The sequence below is a fragment of the Palaemon carinicauda genome, chromosome 31 (assembly GCF_036898095.1).
Source record: "Palaemon carinicauda isolate YSFRI2023 chromosome 31, ASM3689809v2, whole genome shotgun sequence".
NCBI classification, from domain to species: Eukaryota; Metazoa; Arthropoda; class Malacostraca; order Decapoda; family Palaemonidae; genus Palaemon; species Palaemon carinicauda.
The window spans coordinates 12,723,813-12,744,195 of record NC_090755.1 but is presented as its reverse complement, the minus strand read 5'-3'; the positions used below and the strand labels follow the sequence as shown (position 1 = coordinate 12,744,195).

Here is a 20,383-nt window from a genome sequence, read left to right as displayed (position 1 = left end):
AGTACAAGAGGAAGGCCAAGGTTTGGGTGGATGGATGGAGTGAAGAAAGCTCTGGGTGATAGGAGGATAGATGTGAGAGAGGCAAGAGAGCGTGCTAAAAATAGGAATGAATGGCGAGCGATTGTGACGCAGTTCTGGTAGGCCCTGCTGCTTCCTCCGGTGCCTTAGATGACCGCGGAGGTAGCAGCAGTAGGGGACTCGGCAGTATGAAGCTTCATCTGTGGTGGAAATGTGGGAGGTTGGGCTGTGGCACCCTAGCAGTACCAGCTGAACTCGGCTGAGTCCCTGGTTAGGCTGGAGGAACATAGAGAGTAGAGGTCCCCTTTTTTGTTTTGTTCTTGTTGATGTCGGCTACCCCCCAAAATTGGGGGAAGTGCCTTTGGTATATGGTATATGGATGGATCTGCATGTGATTGTCCAGGGTTAAGTCTACCTACCCTGGGTAAATGTAAAGACTCGCACAAAATCCTATTGGTCCCATATAAGTCAAAACACTGATTTCCTTTGGCTATTAGTAATCATAAAATGATTATCAAAGTTATATATCAAAATTTTTCCCCTCACAAAAGGGACCTATTTTCTAGTCTTATTCTGTAACAAATTAACCAAATAAGTACTGCAAATGAAATAGGGGAGTAAAATTAATACAATGAGATAGTCCATTAAGAAGCAGGGCACGGGGTTGATGACACCTAACTTGGGTGCTGATCATATTTATATATGATCAGTCTCTAGGGCACTGTTCTGCTTGATAGGGCAATATCGCTGTCCCTTGCCTCTGCCATTCATGAGCAGCCTTTAAAAAGCTTTAAAACGTGTTATTACGGGAATGACATCTTCATGTGTAATATAAAATGAAAATAAACGTAATATCAAGTTGAAGGTAGCACTAGGGAAACCGCAGTACAGTAAACGTAATAATATGTGGATGATGCTTAACAGGTTAAGAAAAGATACTGTTGTGGATGCATGAAGGGGACAAAAGAGGCTTCCTAATTGTCCAGACAGAAGAAGCTACACAACCCCATTCTTCAGCTGCCCAGATCTCCCTTACCATTGAAGGAAATGGCTCCACTAATTGGAAAAGGAGGACACTGTAAGCCCATGGGCTCCAACAAGTAAAAATAGCGTGGTGAGGAAAGGAAATAAGGAAATAAATAAACTACAAGAGAAGTAATGAACAACTGAAATAAAATATTTAAAAAAACAGTAACAAAATTAAAATAGATCTTTCATACATCAACTATAAAAGGAGATTTATGTCGGCCTGTTCAACATAAAAATATTTGCTGGTTAAGGACTGGATAACCAATGGCATGTATTACTCTCCATGGATCTTGCCAGGGTGTGTACACCAAAGGCCTCAAAGCAATACTGCTTTAGAAGAGAGATAACAACAAATAATCAATTCTGCTGAGGTGACTAAATTGCTCGATGGAGTTTCACTTGCTCGAGTGTAAATACCTTTTCTAACTCCAAAACAGGAGTTCCAAGACTTCCTTTTAACATGCTTTGTCATACTGGTGAGACTGGCTTATCTCTTGACCTTTAGAAAGTGAATGAAATCAAAGGGTGAGAGCTGAACCTACCATTCGAATGTTGAGTATGGTAAACAGGAATTTTTTATCACTGTACATATGATTTTTTGTACTGTACATGGGAGACAACTGATGGACAAACAGTTCCTGCCAGAAACGAGATTTCAAAGGTCTCACATTTTGCATTGAGCTACAAAATATTTTCAAGTAAGGAAGTCTCAAGTGCATTTGAGCAAAGTCTATAAACCATAGAAAAATATTTCTAAAGGTACAAAAATCACACTAGTATTAATATGGAAGTGAATTAATATTCATTCATATATGGAAGAGGGTAACGGTAACAATGGTTTACACAAGGTGATTACCGATTAAATTTTGTACAACAGGGAAGGAGGAGATCTCATTATATATTAGCGCTGAGAGAAAATGCCGTTAGCATCTATTTTGTCGATATTCAGTATACTGTATACCCTGCTCCTGCAATTATAAACTGTCGGTAAATCTTTTATCTACACACAAACAAAACACTAACTTTCAACAAGTTCAACATTAAATGAAAGAATTACAATTTAATTCCAATTAGTCACTATGCCGTTGTTTACGCTTGCGAGCAAAGTGAGAGAATGTAAACATGACCAATGCTAATGTCATTAGGCCTAACATACACCTGGGAGTAAATATATCTTCCATCGACTGGATTTCCGCTAACATTCCTCCGGCCTGAACGCATAAAAAGTTGTAGGGAATTAAGCCTGAAAAGAAATAATTGTAATGTGGGTGTTAAATCAACACATATACATAATGATATGTTAGAGATTATGTTATTTATTAAAACTTTGAATATATTCATAAAACATAATCCAGGATATAAAACATAAAAACTTACCAAAAAAGACCGAGAGCGAAAAAATTGGCAGAGGGACATCTACGTATGGAGCAGTCACATTCAAGAGCCAGTTGGGAGTCATCGGAAAAACTCTCAGACTGACTAGAAACAAGAAGAGCTGATTTTCATTTTCATGAATCTGAAACATTAAAAGAAGATGAAGTACAGTACACTTCAAGTTCACATCTTAAAGTTATCATTTAAATTCTGCTTTGTCCGTGGGTTACCTGCCAAGGTTAATAATAAATACAGTAAATATAAAACTTATAATGCAATACCACAACTCATTAATGCCCATATATTTGGCCTTCAAATGCCACCAGACACTTTACTGTACTCTTTTGTTTACCAATAAGAGATCACTGTGTATTGGAACCTTGGGTACCATTCAATCACCTGGCTAGGAGAGCAGCTCCTTGTTTCTAAGTTCGGAAGCAAAACCTTATCAATCCTTTACAGTGCAGCACAGTGGTACAGTTGGCATCGTTAATTCCAGTACACTTCACAGAAAGCTACGGAGATGTCTGACAGCTGTACATTGAAGCGGGTAACGGTGTGTTTGGCAAAAAGAGAAAATGCTGGAAATGCTGCCTGTAAAACAAAGTCCCTAAGCTTGTAAACATGTGGTCAAAAGCATTTTCATTAATTTTATGAAATGCCTTTTAACAAAGGACTGTTTTTATACAGCACTTCCTAAAATTTGTAAAAATGCTTTATATCACTTGTTCAAAAGCTCAGTGACCTGGTTGCCAACAGTTTATCTTTTGCTACAATTTATAGCAGTCAGATGCTGCCTTAATTTCCCACGAAGTGTACCAGAATTAATAACGCCAATAGTACATGAACCTGTTTAATTAAAGCATAAAGGTATATTATTACAGTCTTGATAACTAAAAGATAAAAGACAACTGCACAGGAAAGTATTCTATTGGTCTCAACTATTGTTATCAGAGAAACCAGCCTACAAAAGCTGGGTCATATCTATGCCTCAAAAAATTGCTAGTTTTCTGACACATTGTACCATTTATGAAAATTAATACATAACAAAAAGATACAAAATTAAATAGCACAGTAAATATCTTCGATAAATGCTAAAGTATTGTACAATAATTACTAAATAAACAAAAAAGTATAAAAAATTAGTAAAACTTACTTTCTCTTGTAACCATTGTATTTTCGAAGCTAATTTTTTCTGTACCAGGGATTTTCCGACAAGTCTTGAGAGAAGAAAGCAATTGGATGCCCCTATTGCAGTCAGAACGCAGCAAAGCGGAAAGCCGAGTGGCAAGGACCCAAATAATGCACCACCCAGGAGATTCTGCAAGATAAGAATTCATAATAACACAGATTTTGCATATAACCTGAATACATTCAATATCTATATGTCCCTACACAAATCCACACCCTCATTCTGGCAAGAGCTGGAAACCACCAATGAAGAATTATCGAGGTTCTGGCAGCACCCAGTAGCCACTGGTTCTGTGATTAAATTCAATACATATGTACCTATTCGGTAATGTTAGGTATACAGCCCATCTAGAAATACTTAAAATCAATTAACCCTTTTACCCCCAGGCTATTTGGAAATTTCCAACCCTTAACCCCCAAAGGTTATTTTTTTTCAAGAACATTTTGCAGTATGTTTTTTTTTAATTGCTCTAACAGCCTTAATTTTCGTCATAGAGAGGTCAGGTTGGTCTCATTCTCTTGGAAAATGCCTGAAGTTTCTCAAAAAATTATCAAAAATATGCAAAAAAAAATTTAAATAGCATTATTTTACAAGGACGTACCGGTACGTCCATGGGGGTAAAGGGATGAGTTTTTTGAAACGTACCAGTACGTCCTTTGGGGGTAAAAGGGTTAAAAAATATTCATAAACTAGACAAACAATACATTTGGTTTTATTGAATTTGGACCAGGGAGACCACTCAGTGCCTCTTCAAATATTGGTTTATTGCCAAATTGTAATTTCCAAAGCACACACACATGCCAAAGGTACAGCTAAGTAACATGAATTTGTTTCAATCAAATTGTATTATTCACAGGGGTGCAGAAATTTATAAAGTACCAGACTGCTAGCTATAAACATTTTGAGAGCTTTCATGCCCAATATAATTATTCTAGAACAAGTAAAATACCTGTAAAGTACTGTACTTGTTTTAAAATTTTCTTATGCAAAGGGTTTTATTCAGTTATTTATGGAAATATGGGGTTAAAGAGAGTTAATAAGTAGGAAAAAATGCATTCATGGGTATCTCTGTTATATAAGCCTGTAATTATCAAGAAGACACACTTTAAAAATATGAGAAAAACAGGCTGGAGGAATCACTTATTACGGGCAAAGTGTAATAATTCAAAAGCATCATTCATGACATGTGACATGTATCAATATTAGTTTGTTGAAAGAAAAAACATCAATCGCGCAATTGAGAACTCACAGTAAGAGCTGGTGAGTAAAACCGTAAAAAATTCCATTCTTTCAATTTATGGTACAATCTTCTGAAATAAATAAACTAAGATTTAATTGGCCAACGCTGTTCCCTTGGAAGCTGATAAACGAACTTAAAAATAAAAATGCAATTCAGGTATAAAAGTTAAAGAAGACTTTGACAAGCAATGTAAATATACTCTATTATTTACAAACTATAATGTGAAGCAGTGGTTCCCAAAGTGGTCAGTGGATTGATAATGGGGGGGGGGGGGCAACATTAAGAGCATTTAAACAATAAATAGTTAATATGACAAATTCGGAGATACAGTGATCCCTCGCTACTTCGCGGTTCGACCATTGCGGATTCACCACTTCGCGGATTTTTTGTCATAACGCATGTATATACATATATCGCGGATTTTCCGGAAATTTCGAAAATACCACGATGTGACCCATGGTGCGAGAGTGGAGAAAGTAAGGAAAATTGAATCATGATTGATTTTCAATATAAATGAAACTTTGAGGAGCAACAAAGATATCATTTGTTAGAGAGATAGAGAGAGGCAAGGAATGGGAGGTAGTGAAAAGTAGCCCACAGAGAGAGAGAGAGAGAGAGAGAGAGAGAGAGAGAGAGAGAGAGAGAGAGAGAGAGAGAGAGAGAGAGAGAGAGTGTGTGTGTGTTGTTTTAAATGTAATAAACAAAAAAATTTGATAGGTTATAACACATTGGTGCTTATGTAATATCAACTGTATACTGTAGACAGTTTGAATAAGTTAAGAAATGGTATAAACGATACTTTGTTAGTGTATTCGTACACTCTCAAGAGCGGCAGCTAGATGTCAGCTGATCTAATCACAGCCAAAAGTAAAACAAAAAGAAGTCAACAATACTCGATTTTTAAAACACACCCGAAATTTAAAAACAAAAGTACACGCTTTCTTAATGTGCAATTAACTATTTAAAGAGTAGCAATTTTCTAGAATAAAATGATGTTTCCCAAAAAATAGTGGTTTGCTGATGAAATCGGATGCCGTATTTTTAGCAACGATTGAAATGGATGTAGACTCGGCATAATTTTTTCGTTTCGTATTTAATTGACACTAAGAAAACTAATTTTAGTTTCTTCATCTATATGTAAGTATTGTATAACACGAAGAGAGAGAGAGAGAGAGAGAGAGAGAGAGAGAGAGAGAGAGAGAGAGAGAGAGAGAGAGAGAGAGAGAGAGAGAGAATGAATCAGCTGTTGTAATCGAATGCCGTGTTTTTGTTTCGTGAGAATTTCATCGCCACGACTATAACAACAACATACTGTACTGAACTTTACAATATTATACAGACTACTGTAATATGATAAAGTAAAATATTTGTAATAACCTATTTTATATGAAATGGGGCTATTTTTTTTTGTTTAAAATTTACATTTACGTACGTAAAACAACTCTCTCTCTCTCTCTCTCTCTCTCTCTCGTAAATTGTTTTGCTGCTTTGCTACGTATTTATGATTTTATATAGATACGGTAAATAATATTTGTAATAACATATTTTCTAAAAGCTTTTACTGTAATATCATTATTTATCACTTTCATCATGCGCGTTAAATGCCTTCGTTTGTTTACTGAGCGTACTTCATGACGCCGTCGTTTCAGGCGGCGTCATAAAGAAAAACATTTCATTTGGAAGTCCTAAGAAAAATTAAGTAAAACATTGGTAATAACTAAATCAACATACTGTACTGAATAATCAATATAATCGATGCAAAAACTAACCTATACACAGATGTGTAAATGCGTTTGTTTCCTCATTATGATCAGAGATAAACGTAAACAAAACATTGGTTGCCATTTTTTATCGTGCTTTTTGGCGTGTTTAGGAAACGCATGATATAAAATCGCCTTTAATATTTGTGCCTGTTTTAGTTTAGGGTACTGTAGTACATGCATTAAGTGTTCTGTACATTAAAGGGTAGTTTGTTAACAGTACTACGTAAAAGGGAAGGTTTTAAAAGTCTGAATACTGTATACATGTTAAATAAATACTTAAATATGGTGTCACTACTTCGCGGATTTTCACCTATCGCGGTCGGGTCTGGAACCTATCTACCGCGATAAACGAGGGCTCACTGTAATTTGTATTTTTCCTAACCATACAAACCTTAGCTATTTACATTGGGGTTTACTTTCGGCGTAGCTGAAATTGACGAGCCAATAGATTTTAATGAGGGTTAACTACCCCCGCGCTAGGTAGCGGGGGTAGGGGAAGGGGTAGCTTGCTACCCCTCCCACCCCACACACCGGTGACTTGCTTCACTTCACTTAGAGGTAGGACTTGACTTGGGGGACAGGGCTGGCGGGCAAATATGTGTAAATAGCTAAGGTTTGTATGGTTAGGAAAAATACAAATTATCTCCGAATTTGTCATTTGTTCCGTAACCGAAATACAATCCACGCTATTTACATTGGGTGACTTACCCCTTAGGAAGGGTGGAAAGTCCCCAGCCTTACTGACTTTGGCTTTACCCAGGGACTCCGACTCCAAGTGAGTAGCACTCGAGAAAAGGAGTCCCTGCACCTCACAAGTTCCTTGCTCCGCAAAGAACGTGTGGCCTACATAAGTTGTGTGTGGAGGAAAGAGCGTGATTCGTCCTATGAAGTTGACCTTGAGTCCTTTAGATAGGAATCTAGGATAGGACGTTCCCAATACCACCTCGTCAGGGTATGGGGGACGCGACAGTATTAAGCTTAATACTAGGAGCACAAGGAAGCATGGTTTACCTGCAGAGGTTGAGGTCAGCTATGCGGAGACCAGGATGCTGCTTCCCCAAGAGAGGGGAGGATGAAGAAAGAAGTAAGGGCCAGACATACTCTTTCATTCACTCAGACTAAAACCGGGTAACAACGTCCTCAACCTACTGCTACCTGTCCATAAAGGAGTCTGAGGTTAGACCAGCTGTTGTGCAGCCACCACAGGGCCGATAGAAAAAGTATCGAGGCTCCTGTGGGTCACATCCTGCAGGTAGTGGGCCGTGAAGGTCGTCTGACGCTTCCAGACCCCAGCTTGAATCACCTGCGTCACAGAGAAGTTTCTCTTGAAGGCCAGGGACGTAGCGATGCCCCTGACGTCGTGTGTGCCCTAGGGCGACGTGACGGAGGAGGGTCCGGATTCAAGGCGTGATGGATAACCCTTCGTATCCAAGCCGAGATGGTGTTCTTGGTGACCCTCCTCTTCGTCCTGCCTGTGCTAACAAACAATGCTTGCACCTGAGGACGAACTGCAGCTGTTCTCTTCAAGTAACGCCTCAGACTCCCCACTGGGCATAATAGCTGCTGGTCTGGGTCGCTTGTTACAGAACAGAGACTCGTGACCCTGAAAGAGTCAAACCGTGGGTCCGGCACTCCAGGGATCTGAGTCTTGGCAACAAACTCAGGGACGAACCTGAACGTTACCTCCCCCCATCCCCTTGAATGAGCGACGTCGTACGAGAGACCATGAAGTTCACTAACTCGTTTGGCAGAGGCCAACGCGAGCAGGAAAGCCGTCTTCCAAGACAGGTGGCGATCAGAGGCCTGGCGTAATGGTTCGAAGGGAGGTCTCTTAAGAGCCCTGAGAACCCGAACCACGTTCCATGGAGGAGGTCTCACTTCCGACTGAGGGCAGGTAAGCTCATAGCTACGTATGAGTAAAGAGAGTTCCAGCGAGGAAGAAATGTCCACTCCTTTCAGCCTAAAAGCCAAGCTCAAGGCTGAGCGATAGCCTTTCACCGCTGAGACCGAAAGGCGCATTTCCTTCCGCAAATAAACGAGAAACTCCGCTATTGCTGGAATAGTGGCATCGAGTGGAGAGATACCCCTCCCACGACACTAACCACAGAAGACTCTCCACTTTGCCTGGTGCCGAGACATTCTCTCTGCAACCTGTTGCGAAAAGCCTCTCTCCGTGAGGAGACGCTGGACAGTCTCCAGGCGTGAAGTCGAAGCGAGGCTACGGCTTTGTGGAAGATGTTGCAATGTGGCTGTCTGAGTAGCTCGTGTCGTGGGGGAAGCTCTCTCGGGAGCTCCGTCAGGAGCTGCAGAAGGTCCGGGAACCATTCCGCGTGATGCCATAGCGGAGCTATCAGAGTCATCGACAGGTTGACCGATAGTCTGGTCCTGGTGAGCACCCTTCTCATCAGACAGAACGGTGGAAAGGCGTACATGTCGATGTTGTCCAACCGTTGTTGGAAAGCATCTTGCCAGAGTGCCTTGGGGTCTGGGACTGGGGAGCAGTACAGGGGCAATTTGAAATTCAAAGCTGTCGCGAACAGATCCACCGTCGGGGAACCCCACAAAGTTAGGACTTTGTTGGCTACTAGACGATCCAAAGACCACTCGGTACTCACTATCTGCGAAGCCCTGCTCAGACTGTCGGCGGGCACATTCCTCTTGCCAGGAATGAAGCGAGCTAGTAGTGTTATTGAGTGGACTTCGGTCCACCTCAGAATCTCTACTGCAAGATGGGATAGCTGATGCAAAAAAGTACCTCCCTGCTTGTTGATATAAGCCACTACCGTGGTGTTGTCGCTCATCACCACCACGGAGTGACCCGCCAGGGTCCGTTGGAACTGTTGAAGAGCCAGGAATACGGCCTTCATTTCTAGCAGGTTGATGTGCAGGTACTTTTCTGATTCTGACCAAAGGCCTGAGGTCCTCTGGTTCAGAATGTGAGCCCCCCACCCTTCTTTTGACGCGTCCGAAAACAGTGTCAATTCCGGGGGGAGGACGAGAAGATCCACTCCCTTTCGCAGGTTCTCGTCGACCAGCCATCACCGCAGGTCCGCCTGTTCCGAGGGTCCTATCGGGACCAGAAAGTCCGGGGAATCGGATCCTTGATTCCACCGGGACTTGAGCCGCCACTGCAGGGATCTCATCCCGAGACGGCCGTTTGGAACGAGAAAAGCCAAGGAGGCCAGGTGACCTAAGAGATGCAACCACAATTGGGCAGGAAGCTCTTCCCGCCTGAGGAAGGGTTCCGCCACCCTCCTCAGCCTTGCTATCCTGTTGTCTGATGGAAAGGCTTTGTGGAGATTGGTGTCTAACATCATGCCTAAATAAAGCAGTCATTGGGACGGCTGCAGAGAGGACTTCTCGAGATTTACCAAGATCCCCAGATCTTGGCAAAGTCCCAGAAGCCTGTCTCGGTGTTAAAGAAGGGTCGACTCTGAGTCTGCTAGGATCAGCCAGTCATCCAGATATCGGAGGAGACGGATGCCGTTCCTGTGCGCCCAAGACGAATTGAGGGTAAACACATTGGTGAACACCTGAGGTGCTGTGGAGAGACCGAAGCACAGCACCTTCAACTGGTAGGTCTTGCTGTCTAGGCTGAATCTCAAGTACTTCCTGGAAGACGGATGGATTGGGATCTGGAAGTACGCGTCCTTCAGATCCAGTGTGCACATGAAGACTTGTGGTCTCACCGCAAGTCTGACCGTGTCCGCTGTCTCCATGCTGAACGGAGTTTGCTTGACAAACTTGTTCAGAGCTGAGAGGTTGATGACAGGTCTCCAGCCTCCAGACGCCTTCTTTACAAGAAAGAGTCGACTGAAAAAGCCTGGGGAGCCGTCGACGACCTCCTGGAGAGCATCCTTCTTGAGCATGGTCTCGACTTCTGCCCGAAGGGCTAGCCCCTTTTGCCGATCCCATGGCATAGGAGCTCAGCGACACTGGATTCGCTGTCAGGGGAGGTTGAGATGTCGTGAATGGGACGTGATACCCTTGGCCGATCACAGAGACCGTCCAAGCATCGGCCCCATGTTGCTGCCACCTGTACACGCAACTTTGAAGGCATCCCCCATAGGTGGACACGCGGGGGACTGCCACTCCTAGCGTTTGCGGCCGCGGCCGCTTACTCTAGGAGTCTTGCCTCCCCTGGAGGACTTACCGCCCCTCTTGTCCTTGGCAGGAAAGGGCTGAGGCTTAGACACCACTTTCTTAGCTGCCGGCGCCTGCTTCGGCGTCTTGCGAGGCTGCTGCTGGTGTTGCTGCGGAGCTGGAGGCTTGTAGGGCCAAGACGCAAGGGCCCTTTGGAGGAGGGAGTCTTGGCTAGACTTCCTCAACCTCTCAGCTGTTCGTTCCATATCTTGGGGCTCAAACAAATTTCCCCCAAGGAGGGAGGAGTGTCTGAGCCTGCAGACATCCACGGCGGGGACCTTCGGATGGATCTTCTCGGTCACCGCATCATGACGCTTCAGCACCGAGTTGGCCCACAGGGTGGTGACCTGATGTGCCAGGAACTCGATGGAGCGAGTGCCCGAGAGGAATAAGGTCTCCAGGGCCTTCCTATTGCTCTCCTTAGACAGATCCTCGGAGCGCAATAGGATGCCCAGAGAGCCTAGCCAGACATCCAGCCACGAAGTGGCCTGCATGGCACACTTCGCGACCTTCTCGTGGCTCAGGATCTCCGACGCCGAGAACGTCACCTGCCGGGCGGAGAGCTTTTCAAGAGGAACTCCCCTGGTAAGCTCTTCCACCGAATGGTGGAGGGGAAGAGCGAGGCTAGACTCCCCCATGATCTCAAAATACCTTCTCTGCTGGAGACGAGGAGGTGGGAGGAGTTTGTTCCCGGCAGAGGAACGACTGGAGGAGGCGAGAACTGCGAGCTGAGCGTTGGCCCTGGCTCTGGCACTCTTCACCCCCTGGGACCAGGGCAGAGCCTTTGGGGGCTTCTGAGTTCCATAGACCTGGTCCAGGACCGTGTCCTTGCCTTCACGCGAGGCGATCACAAGGTCCATGAACCCGTTGAGCTGTCTCATCAGGCCCAAGACCTGCCAGAAGGCATGCTCAGACTCCTGCTGCTCTCCTCCCTGTGGACTGGCAGCTAAGTCTCCTGTCCCCGGAAGCTCTTCCTGGGGAGACACGTGGACGTTCTCCCGGGGGCTGGCTGGTTCCTGACGAATTCGTGAAGAATACTTCGGAATCGTCTTGGAGTCCTTGGGTTCCCTCCTGGGCGGGATACAAGACTCCAGCAAAGAGGTCTGGTAGGCACCTTCCATGCAAGACGATTCTCCTCCACGAGGAGGTGACTCCCCCCTTGGTGCCGAGGGGGAGACTGCCGCCTCGCTGGACTCTCCTGAGGACGGAAAGGCCTCGTCTTCGGGAGAAGGAGAAAACGACTGCGAAGGGGACGGAGCCTTCCTGACGGAACTCTTAAGAACCAACTTCTCCCTGGGAGAAGACACCACGAAGTCCACTCCTCTCCTTCTCTTCAGCGGGGGCGAGGCCATCGTTGGCTTGTGTCCTAGATCGGCGAGTGCCGGCTTCATAGCCTTCACTAACGCCCGCATCAGAGGACCAAACCAAGACTGCCGAGAAACGGACACAGTCCGAAATTCCCGCTGGAGGGAAGGGGATCGGGCGATCCTTCGGAGTGGACACCACTGGACCTGCCTGCAAAAAAGAAGGGGAAGAAAGTTGCCTTGACCTCTCCGATGGTCCTTCCTTGTCCTGCGAAGGACACCTGCGCTTAGGCGGAGGCGATCCCGACTGCGACCTGGCGACACGCGTCCCTGCTGCTGCCGCGAGCTGCGGAACCCGACGCGAACGGGGGTCGTGCTGACGCTCGCGCGGGGGGGATACGAAAGAGTCGCGCGCGAGGGGCTGTTGGAGCGTGGGCGCGCAATCGCGCGGAGACAAATGAGCGAGGGAGCCATCGCGCGCGAGCGAGCTGGCGAGTGAGCGCGTTGGCGAGTGAAAGCGCTGGCGCATGGGCTAACGAGAGCGCTCAGGAGACCTCTGCAGGCCAGGGGACCGAGCAGGGGGAACGATGGTATCCTGGAGACCTGTGACGCGTGGGCGAGTGATGGCGCCTTGGCGAACGATGGCGCGTAGAACGCGCAGGCGAGCGACCGCGCGTGGGCGAGCTGATCGCAGGAGACCTATGTCTCTCCAGATCCGCTGGGCGCTGACGCGTAGGAGAGCGCTTGCGCGCAGGCGATGGATCACGAGGGCGGTCTGGAGATCGCCGGTGCTCAGGGGAGCGCTGACGCACTGGAGACCATTGACGCGCAGGAGATCGCTGACGAGCAAGACAACGTTGTCGCGTCGGAGATCGCTGGTGAGCAGGAAGACGACGCGTAGAAGCCTGTGCAGGAGCTATTGGCGCGACGCGCAAAGGCGAACGCTCACGAACAGGCTCGGGAAGAGGAGGCGCGTGGGCGCGCAGGAACTCTGGATGTACGCGCAGGAGACTGTGCGCGTTGCTGCGCAGGAGAAAGCTGACGAGCAGGATCGCGAGGGCGAGGAGTAGTTGAGTCCTTGCCCATGTCCCGAACCAGAGTTCTAGGGCGCGTGGGCGAGCGTGGGCGCGTGTCAGGAACTGGATGAGCAGGTGTGCGCTGACGAGCAGGAGATCTAGTGCGCTCAGGAGACTGTTGGTGCGCTGGGCGCGCAACAGGAACAGTAGGATGTTCGTTGTCCACAGGAGAACGCTGGCGAGCAGTGGGGCGTTGACCATCAGGAGAGCGCTGGCGAACAGGAGAGCGCTGGCGATCAGGAGAACGCTGACGAGCAGGAGAGCGCTGGTGCGCTACTACGCGTGAACGCGCAGGGGAACCCTGACGCGCAAGGGAAGCACCCACACCGTGGGCGACATCCCTTTGCCCCGAAGGGACTGGTGCCCGTCGGCTGACGAGATCAGAAGACTGCTGGCCATCTGCACAGGAAGTGGAAGGTCTGGAAGGCGTGGGAGAACGTGAAACGATCCCCGGAGAGGTCTAAGGACGGAGGAGGAGAAGACTCAAAAAGCCGCCTCTTGACACCCTTATAGGGAGACGGGAGGCCCTTGCGGCGAAGCGGACGATGAGCCTTACGGCGAAGGCGGCCACGAGGGAGGTCGTCGGGATCATCAGTCCTCCGAAGAGGAGTCTCAGTCAGAGCGCTCCCCCGAGGGGGAGACTTAGCCGCAGGAGAGACCGTGGGACCCCCTTCCCCCTTCGAAGGATGTACGGAATGGGGAGGAGAGCCTTCAGCAACGTCATCAACATCAGGAGCCGCAGAGGTTTGACCAGACCCGTCGGAAGCCTCTGCCACCAAGACGTTGACGATAGACAGAGGATCTACCTCTGCTATCACCAGCGACTGCTTAACAGCGGCCCCTAACTGAATAAGGTTAAACAGGGCTTCCTTGGAGGGCAGGCCCTTAAGCCCCAAGGAAGCCCAAAGCTGATAAAGATCATCATTAGACACAGGATCAATATTATCAAAATCCTCCCCCGGAGGAGGAGGGGGATCCGCCCCGCTATGGGAGGCGATGCCCTCTCCTGCACACCGAGGTCGGGAAACAGAACAAGGGCCTGCGCTCCCACTCGGCGGCCTCTCACTAGAAGCCGGACGAGGGGAAGCTTCGGAAGAGGTTTGGGCGGCGGAAGAAGAGTCCCGAGAGCCTTCCTCCTTCAAGGCAACCCCAGAAGGAGAACGGTCTCTCTTGGACTTCTTCTTACGCTGGCGGGCAAACCTCTACCACTGGGAGGCAGACCACTCCCTACATGTATTTTCCCTATCACACCGTCGGCCTCGACACTGCGGGCAAAGGGTGTGAGGATCGGTATCCACCGCAGACATGAAGGTACCGCAAGGGCAGCTGCCGATCCCAGGGCACTTGCACATGATGAATACCAAAGGGCGAGGCCAACTTAAAACACACAGCTGAGGAAAAGCAAAGAAAAGATTAAGGCTGTCAAAAACGAGGATGATAGACAGACACGTCTGCACATCGTCCGAACCAAAAGTGAAGTGAAGCAAATCACCGGTGTGTGGGGGGGGGGGTAGCAAGCTACCCCTTCCCCTACCCCCGGTAACTAGCGCGGGGGTAGTTAACCCTTGTTAAAATCTATTGGCTCGTCAATTTCAGCTACGCCGAAAGTAAACCCCAATGTAAATAGCGTGGTTTGTATTTCGGTTACGGAACAATTTATTTTTTACAATATCTGAAAGACAAAACTTATGTCATAAACACTAAGGCAAAGAAACTCGTATAGAATTTACAGACAATAAAATTGATATTAGAATTATGAACAAATTCATAAATAACTCTGCTACACTGTTTAAAGTGCATGAAGGGGGAGGGGACACAAGGACTCCATCTGGAAGCCAAGGGGATGCTATTATGAAAACAATTGGGAACCACCGCTGTAAAGGCTTATTATCTAAGCACTCAACACATACATGCATCATCAAATGGCAAGCCGCAATACCTACCAGAAGTGCTGATCCTGGAATTGCAAATGTTTGTTTATAGATGTAAGCTGATGAAAACAATAGAAGAACAAAGTACCAGTGGTCAGTTTTATAGGCACTGGATACTCTCACAAGCTCTCTTAGGTCCTCTAGAGATTTTGGAAAATGGAGATCCTATGAAAGAAAAAATGACAGAAAAACGTAAAGCTCTTAAAATTTAAAACCATGCAAAAATAATTACTAAAGTGAAGAAATACCAATTTGATTTCTATGATCAGCAGGCCATAAAATCTATTGCATAAAGTAACATGAAATCAGCTTTACATTGTAAGAAATATCTTTTTCAAACGAATAAGAAGTTTTCAAAATGATACTGGGTAAAACCATTTCATAGTAAACAAATCATAGCTCCACATAGCCCCCGATTAGTAATGACATGTTTGGGTCAAGATGCTACCAAAGGTCATAAATGTAAAAAAATTGGGTAATAGAGAGAGAGAGAGAGAGAGAGAGAGAGAGAGAGAGAGAGAGAGAGAGAGAGAGAGAGAGAGAGAGAGAGAGAGAGAGAGTCCCTGATTAGTAATGACATGTTTGGGTCAAGTTGTTACCAAAGGTCATAAATGTAAACAAATTGGGTACTTACTTACATGAGAGAGAGAGAGAGAGAGAGAGAGAGAGAGAGAGAGAGAGAGAGAGAGAGAGAGAGAGAGAGAGAGAGAGAGAGAGAGACATACAAGGTACTCTTTGGTACTTTCTACAATCGCAAAATACAATGCCAGTCCTTTACGTCAAGAGACTTTCATTTTGCTCTCCAAGGGCCTGAGATTACGAGGTGGGCTAGACTGCCCAAAGGCCTAAACCCTTCAGTTGAAAGACCATACTCAAGGCCATGTGGTAGCTTTTGACACCACCATCAAACAGTACTGACAATACGATGCGTTTGTAACTGCATAAGCAGGACGACAAGGTTGGTGTTGTTCATCTATGAAAGCAACAATCTACAAACATGGCTTTGGTGTGTATGTTTATGCAAGCTCAAGGGAGACTAGTAGCTGCCTAAGGCATGACTAACAGGTGCACCCCTGTATCTTTAACTATGTTTTGTACAAGACAATTGAGGAATGCTTGGAATAGGTTTTAGATTATGCTCAAAAGGAGACCCTGGAAGTAGTTGCAATAAAAGGTGACCTCATTTTGATACACAAAATCCTTTGGCTGTTTTGACCAGATTCTGCTTAACACAAAGTCACATTTTCATAGGGAGAACTAAAAGAAATGACTTTAAATGCTTGGGGTGAAGTAATTTACTACAAGATCAACCTATTCTAAATTGTCAGTATTTCCATAAATCTAGAAATGTCTTGATTAGTGATGAATGTACATACTAGTAAGGAGCAAGTAATGGTAAGGGCACGAGACAAGGCTGGTAACAATTGAATAGTGACAGACATGTCACAGAAGGCTTGATTTGGATCTAACATCTAAGAATTAGGTGGCGAGAAGATCTAGTTTCCTGTAGACCACTGGAAGACCTTGATGAGAATGCTGAAGAAAGTATTTGTGCTAATGGTAAAAACTAGCATGAATAGATACCAAACAACAAAAGGGATGGGGAAAATATAATAATCCACTTGCTCCAAGTTACAATCAATTACCCAGTAAGAAAGCACTGGATCTTCACATTTAATTCACTTTAAAGGCTTCTTTTCTAGTCCTATACAGCAGGGGAACCCTACTCTCTATAGATCCTCCAAAGTCATTTTATCATGTTCGTTCGAAAGCCTTCAACATTTCACACGTTTATTGTCAAATCCACACTATCGTAGCACTTAGGAAACAAGAAAGTCTTCAGTTTCCTCTTGAAAGCCTTAATATCTTCAGTCTTTCGAATGTCTAGTGAGGGCTTATCATATAGTCTTGGGGCTGCATATAGAAATAATATCTACAATACTGTATAGCAAATTGAGCAAGTGACAAAGAGACATAAAACAAAGCGAATAAAAATTTGAATAAACTAAGAAACACTGAATACAATATAAAGACAAACCAACAGGAGTGAGCATATATGACAATGCATGGCAAAGTAGCTTATGTCACAGTTTACATTTTAGAGAAAAAAAATTAGAAAAATTACATTATAAATATTAAGATTAATTAATTACTTGAAAAGGAGAAACGATTCCTCTCAATCCAGTAGTAAATACAAAGGGATGATATGCAAGACAATGTCTTAAACTTTTACAAGATAGAAAAAAAAAAAGGATGAATTACACAAATACGTTACATATGATACAAAAGTATGACAGTAAGCCGTAACGCTAGCTATGCGATTCTGGTAAACTGACAAATTTCATGGATAGGTGAGGAAGAAATAAAAACTGCATCATTATGCAGGACAGACCTCATACATTAAGTTCCCTAGATAGGAACTTTTAAAAGATAAGAGTCTGTGCATGCAAAAAATCAAGTGTTTTGATAAGTGCAAAGCAGAATACAAATCAACTTCTATTAAGTCTTTTACAATATTATGCAGAAATAGCTGTGAAAAATCTTGATACACGTGTAGGCTGGTAATCTAAAAGCAATATTGAATGATAAAATGAATTGTGACTTGCTTCTATGAATGGATTTTGTAAACATTGTAAAGCAAATACTATATCACAAGAAATTAATGAAAAATACAAAAAGCAAAACTTACTGGTGTGTGTCCATCCCTGAGAGGAGGTCTGTAAGAAAACAAACACCATAGGAAGAATGTTGAAAGCCCAAATGCAATGGGGACCACCAAGAGTCTCGCATATTCCCTGCGCTGGATACCAGCCATCTCTGCCGAAAATAAAAATGCTTCAGAAATGGATAAATCCCAGTGCTTCACAAATTTTCTCATGAGATATCAACTGGCCAGGTAGTTTTACATTTAAATTTATACAAAAACACTAACTCTCCTGAAGCACGGTACCCTCGTTTCAACAGACTTATAAAGTTTCTTGGACTGACCCTAAACCAATCAAAGATTTTTATGATGATCCAAAAGTCACAGACTTTAATTTTCTCTACCAATTCTTGAAAATTTTCTTCATTCTTCACCTGCCCATACATTCTTCTTCTGCATTTTATGACCATCCTACTGTTACTTGTACAAGTGCATATCCTTGTTTGTTAGATTAGGGCTTAGAATTTTTACCATAAGGCCTAGCACTGGACCCAGAGAGACCATTCAGCACCAATGTACACCTGAGGGGAACACCTAGAGTTGCCTTATGAAGTTAAAGGTAAAAAGGTTGGACAGCAAGATGGAAGAAAGCAAGACAGAATGGAGGTATAGTAGAAAGCTATAAAGGGAGGGCCACTAGGTACTGGAAAGATGCTGCTAGGTCTTTTAAGTGCTTTAAAGCCTACAGTGCACACCTTGAGGTGGACTGACAGCACTAACCATTCCTAATGTGTACTTGGTATGGCAAAGTGTACTGTACTTATTTTCTCTCACAATGATTTTGCAAGTACTGTACATATCTGCTTATGCACAATACACCTATAATTAGGATACCATAATCTCAGTGATCTTTGCATATTCTACCAGCATCATTTGGTACTACTAACCTTTCTAAAAGTTTTAATTCCGCTGTAACCAGATTGTAAGATGATCTTCCTAATCAGACAGTTGAATAGGTAGAACTTCAGAAGTTTAAACTTGCTCAAATATTTTCATATTGAACAGGCTGACATAAGTCTCTCTTCACAGTTTATATATGACAAATCTATTTTAATGTTTTATATTTTATTAATCATTCATTACTTCCTATGTAGTTTATCTATTTTCCTATTTCCTTTCCTCAATGCAGGGACACTGCACGCAGGGAGTTTATAAAAAGACAGTTTACCGGATGACAATCCTAATTCAATATCATCTGGACCTGCACATAGATCAGGTGAAGATATTTTAGCAATTCCCTATAAAATCCTGCATTTCAGATCACAAGAATAGGCTTAAAGGACTGAATCACTGATAGTCTGTTACAGAATACATGCAAATATATTTTGTGGAGTGAGCAGCGAGGAACCAAGATTGCCCCACAGATCTAAACTGACGTAGATCACCATGTCCTTACTCGTTGTATATTAAAGTATGCTTGACAGTTATAAAGGTAAAGAAAACCCTAAGTGGTTAGGATAATCTACAAGCTGTTATAATTTTTCTCCTTAAGAATACCTTTGGGTCTTAATATTATTAATTGCTAAGCTACAACCCTAGTTGGAATAGCAGGATGCTATAAGCCCAGTGGCCCCAACAGGGAAAATAGCCCAGTGAGGAAAGGAAAGAAGGAAAATAAAATATTTTAAGAACAGTAACATTAAAATAAATATCTTTTATATAAACTACAAAAAGTTCAACAAAACAAGAGGAAGAGAAATGAGATAGAATAGTGTGCCCGAGTGTATCCTCAAGCAAGAGAACTCTAATGCAAGGATCATTACCTTAGCCAATCACAGCATTCCAGGTTCTATATCAGCATAATTCGAGGTTTAATCAGAGATTAAACACGATGATAATGAACTTTAGACTTGGTACAACAGCACCAGCACCGGAATCACTGATAAAGAACCTAAGGTAGCATCATGAACATCGGTATGATAAGAACGTGATTGTCTGAGTGATAAAGACAAACACGTCTTGATGTTACTGAGGTATACAATATATCTAATTTTACACATTAATCAAATTCTAGCAAGGGTATGTATTAGGGCAGTCTTAGGGTTTATATTAACTGCTAAAAACATTCATATTAGCTAAAAGACTGCTCGATATAGGTTAGATAAATAAACTATAACATTATCATTAGTTTTTGCTAGCTAAAGTAGCAAACACTAAACTTGGGTATTGCAACATGGAAGAATCTTGCTTCCTTATCCAAGTTGGTAAAACTACGTCAATATTTTCTCTCGTGCAACACAGAGCAATAAAAAAGAATCCACTACCTGTTACTCACCGTAAGAGTTACGATTACGTCTTAGGATTAAATCCCCGGGTCCAATTCGTTCGTAAATCGGGGTCTCTATCAGCTGATATTTAGTAAACAATGGTCATACATCTTTTAATTCTTAATCTAATATTCTATAGGATAGAAAGTAAAGATACTGAGAAATTTATTAATACAATTATAACTATGATATATTTTCTCATAGATATCAAATATTTGGGTTTAATCTATTTTTTAGGCAAATGCAATAAAAGAAACCCTTGAATTTAGCCTATGAATGACCAATGATAATTCAGCTGATATTTAGTAAACAATGGTTTATCATCTTTTAAATCTGTAATTT

General features: G+C 43.9%; 1 protein-coding gene across 2 annotated transcripts; it reads right to left on the bottom strand.

The window, feature by feature from the left end:
* Window positions 1–401: 401 nt before the first annotated feature.
* Window positions 402–20,177, bottom strand: LOC137624299 (transmembrane protein 41A-B-like). 2 transcript variants are annotated; one of them, XM_068354877.1, is made up of 6 exons: window positions 20,050–20,177; window positions 17,760–17,887; window positions 15,083–15,235; window positions 3,578–3,742; window positions 2,425–2,563; window positions 402–2,290 (listed from the first exon to the last, which is right to left on the bottom strand). In XM_068354877.1, the coding sequence occupies exons 2-6, from the start codon at window positions 17,883–17,885 to the stop codon at window positions 2,118–2,120; spliced, it is 756 nt and encodes a 251-aa protein (XP_068210978.1). In that variant the 5' UTR covers window positions 17,886–17,887; window positions 20,050–20,177; the 3' UTR covers window positions 402–2,117. The 2 variants fall into 2 exon arrangements, with proteins under 2 accessions (XP_068210978.1, XP_068210979.1); XM_068354878.1 differs by lacking the exon at window positions 20,050–20,177 and adding an exon at window positions 19,538–19,673.
* Between the last annotated feature and the right edge of the window lie 206 nt (window positions 20,178–20,383).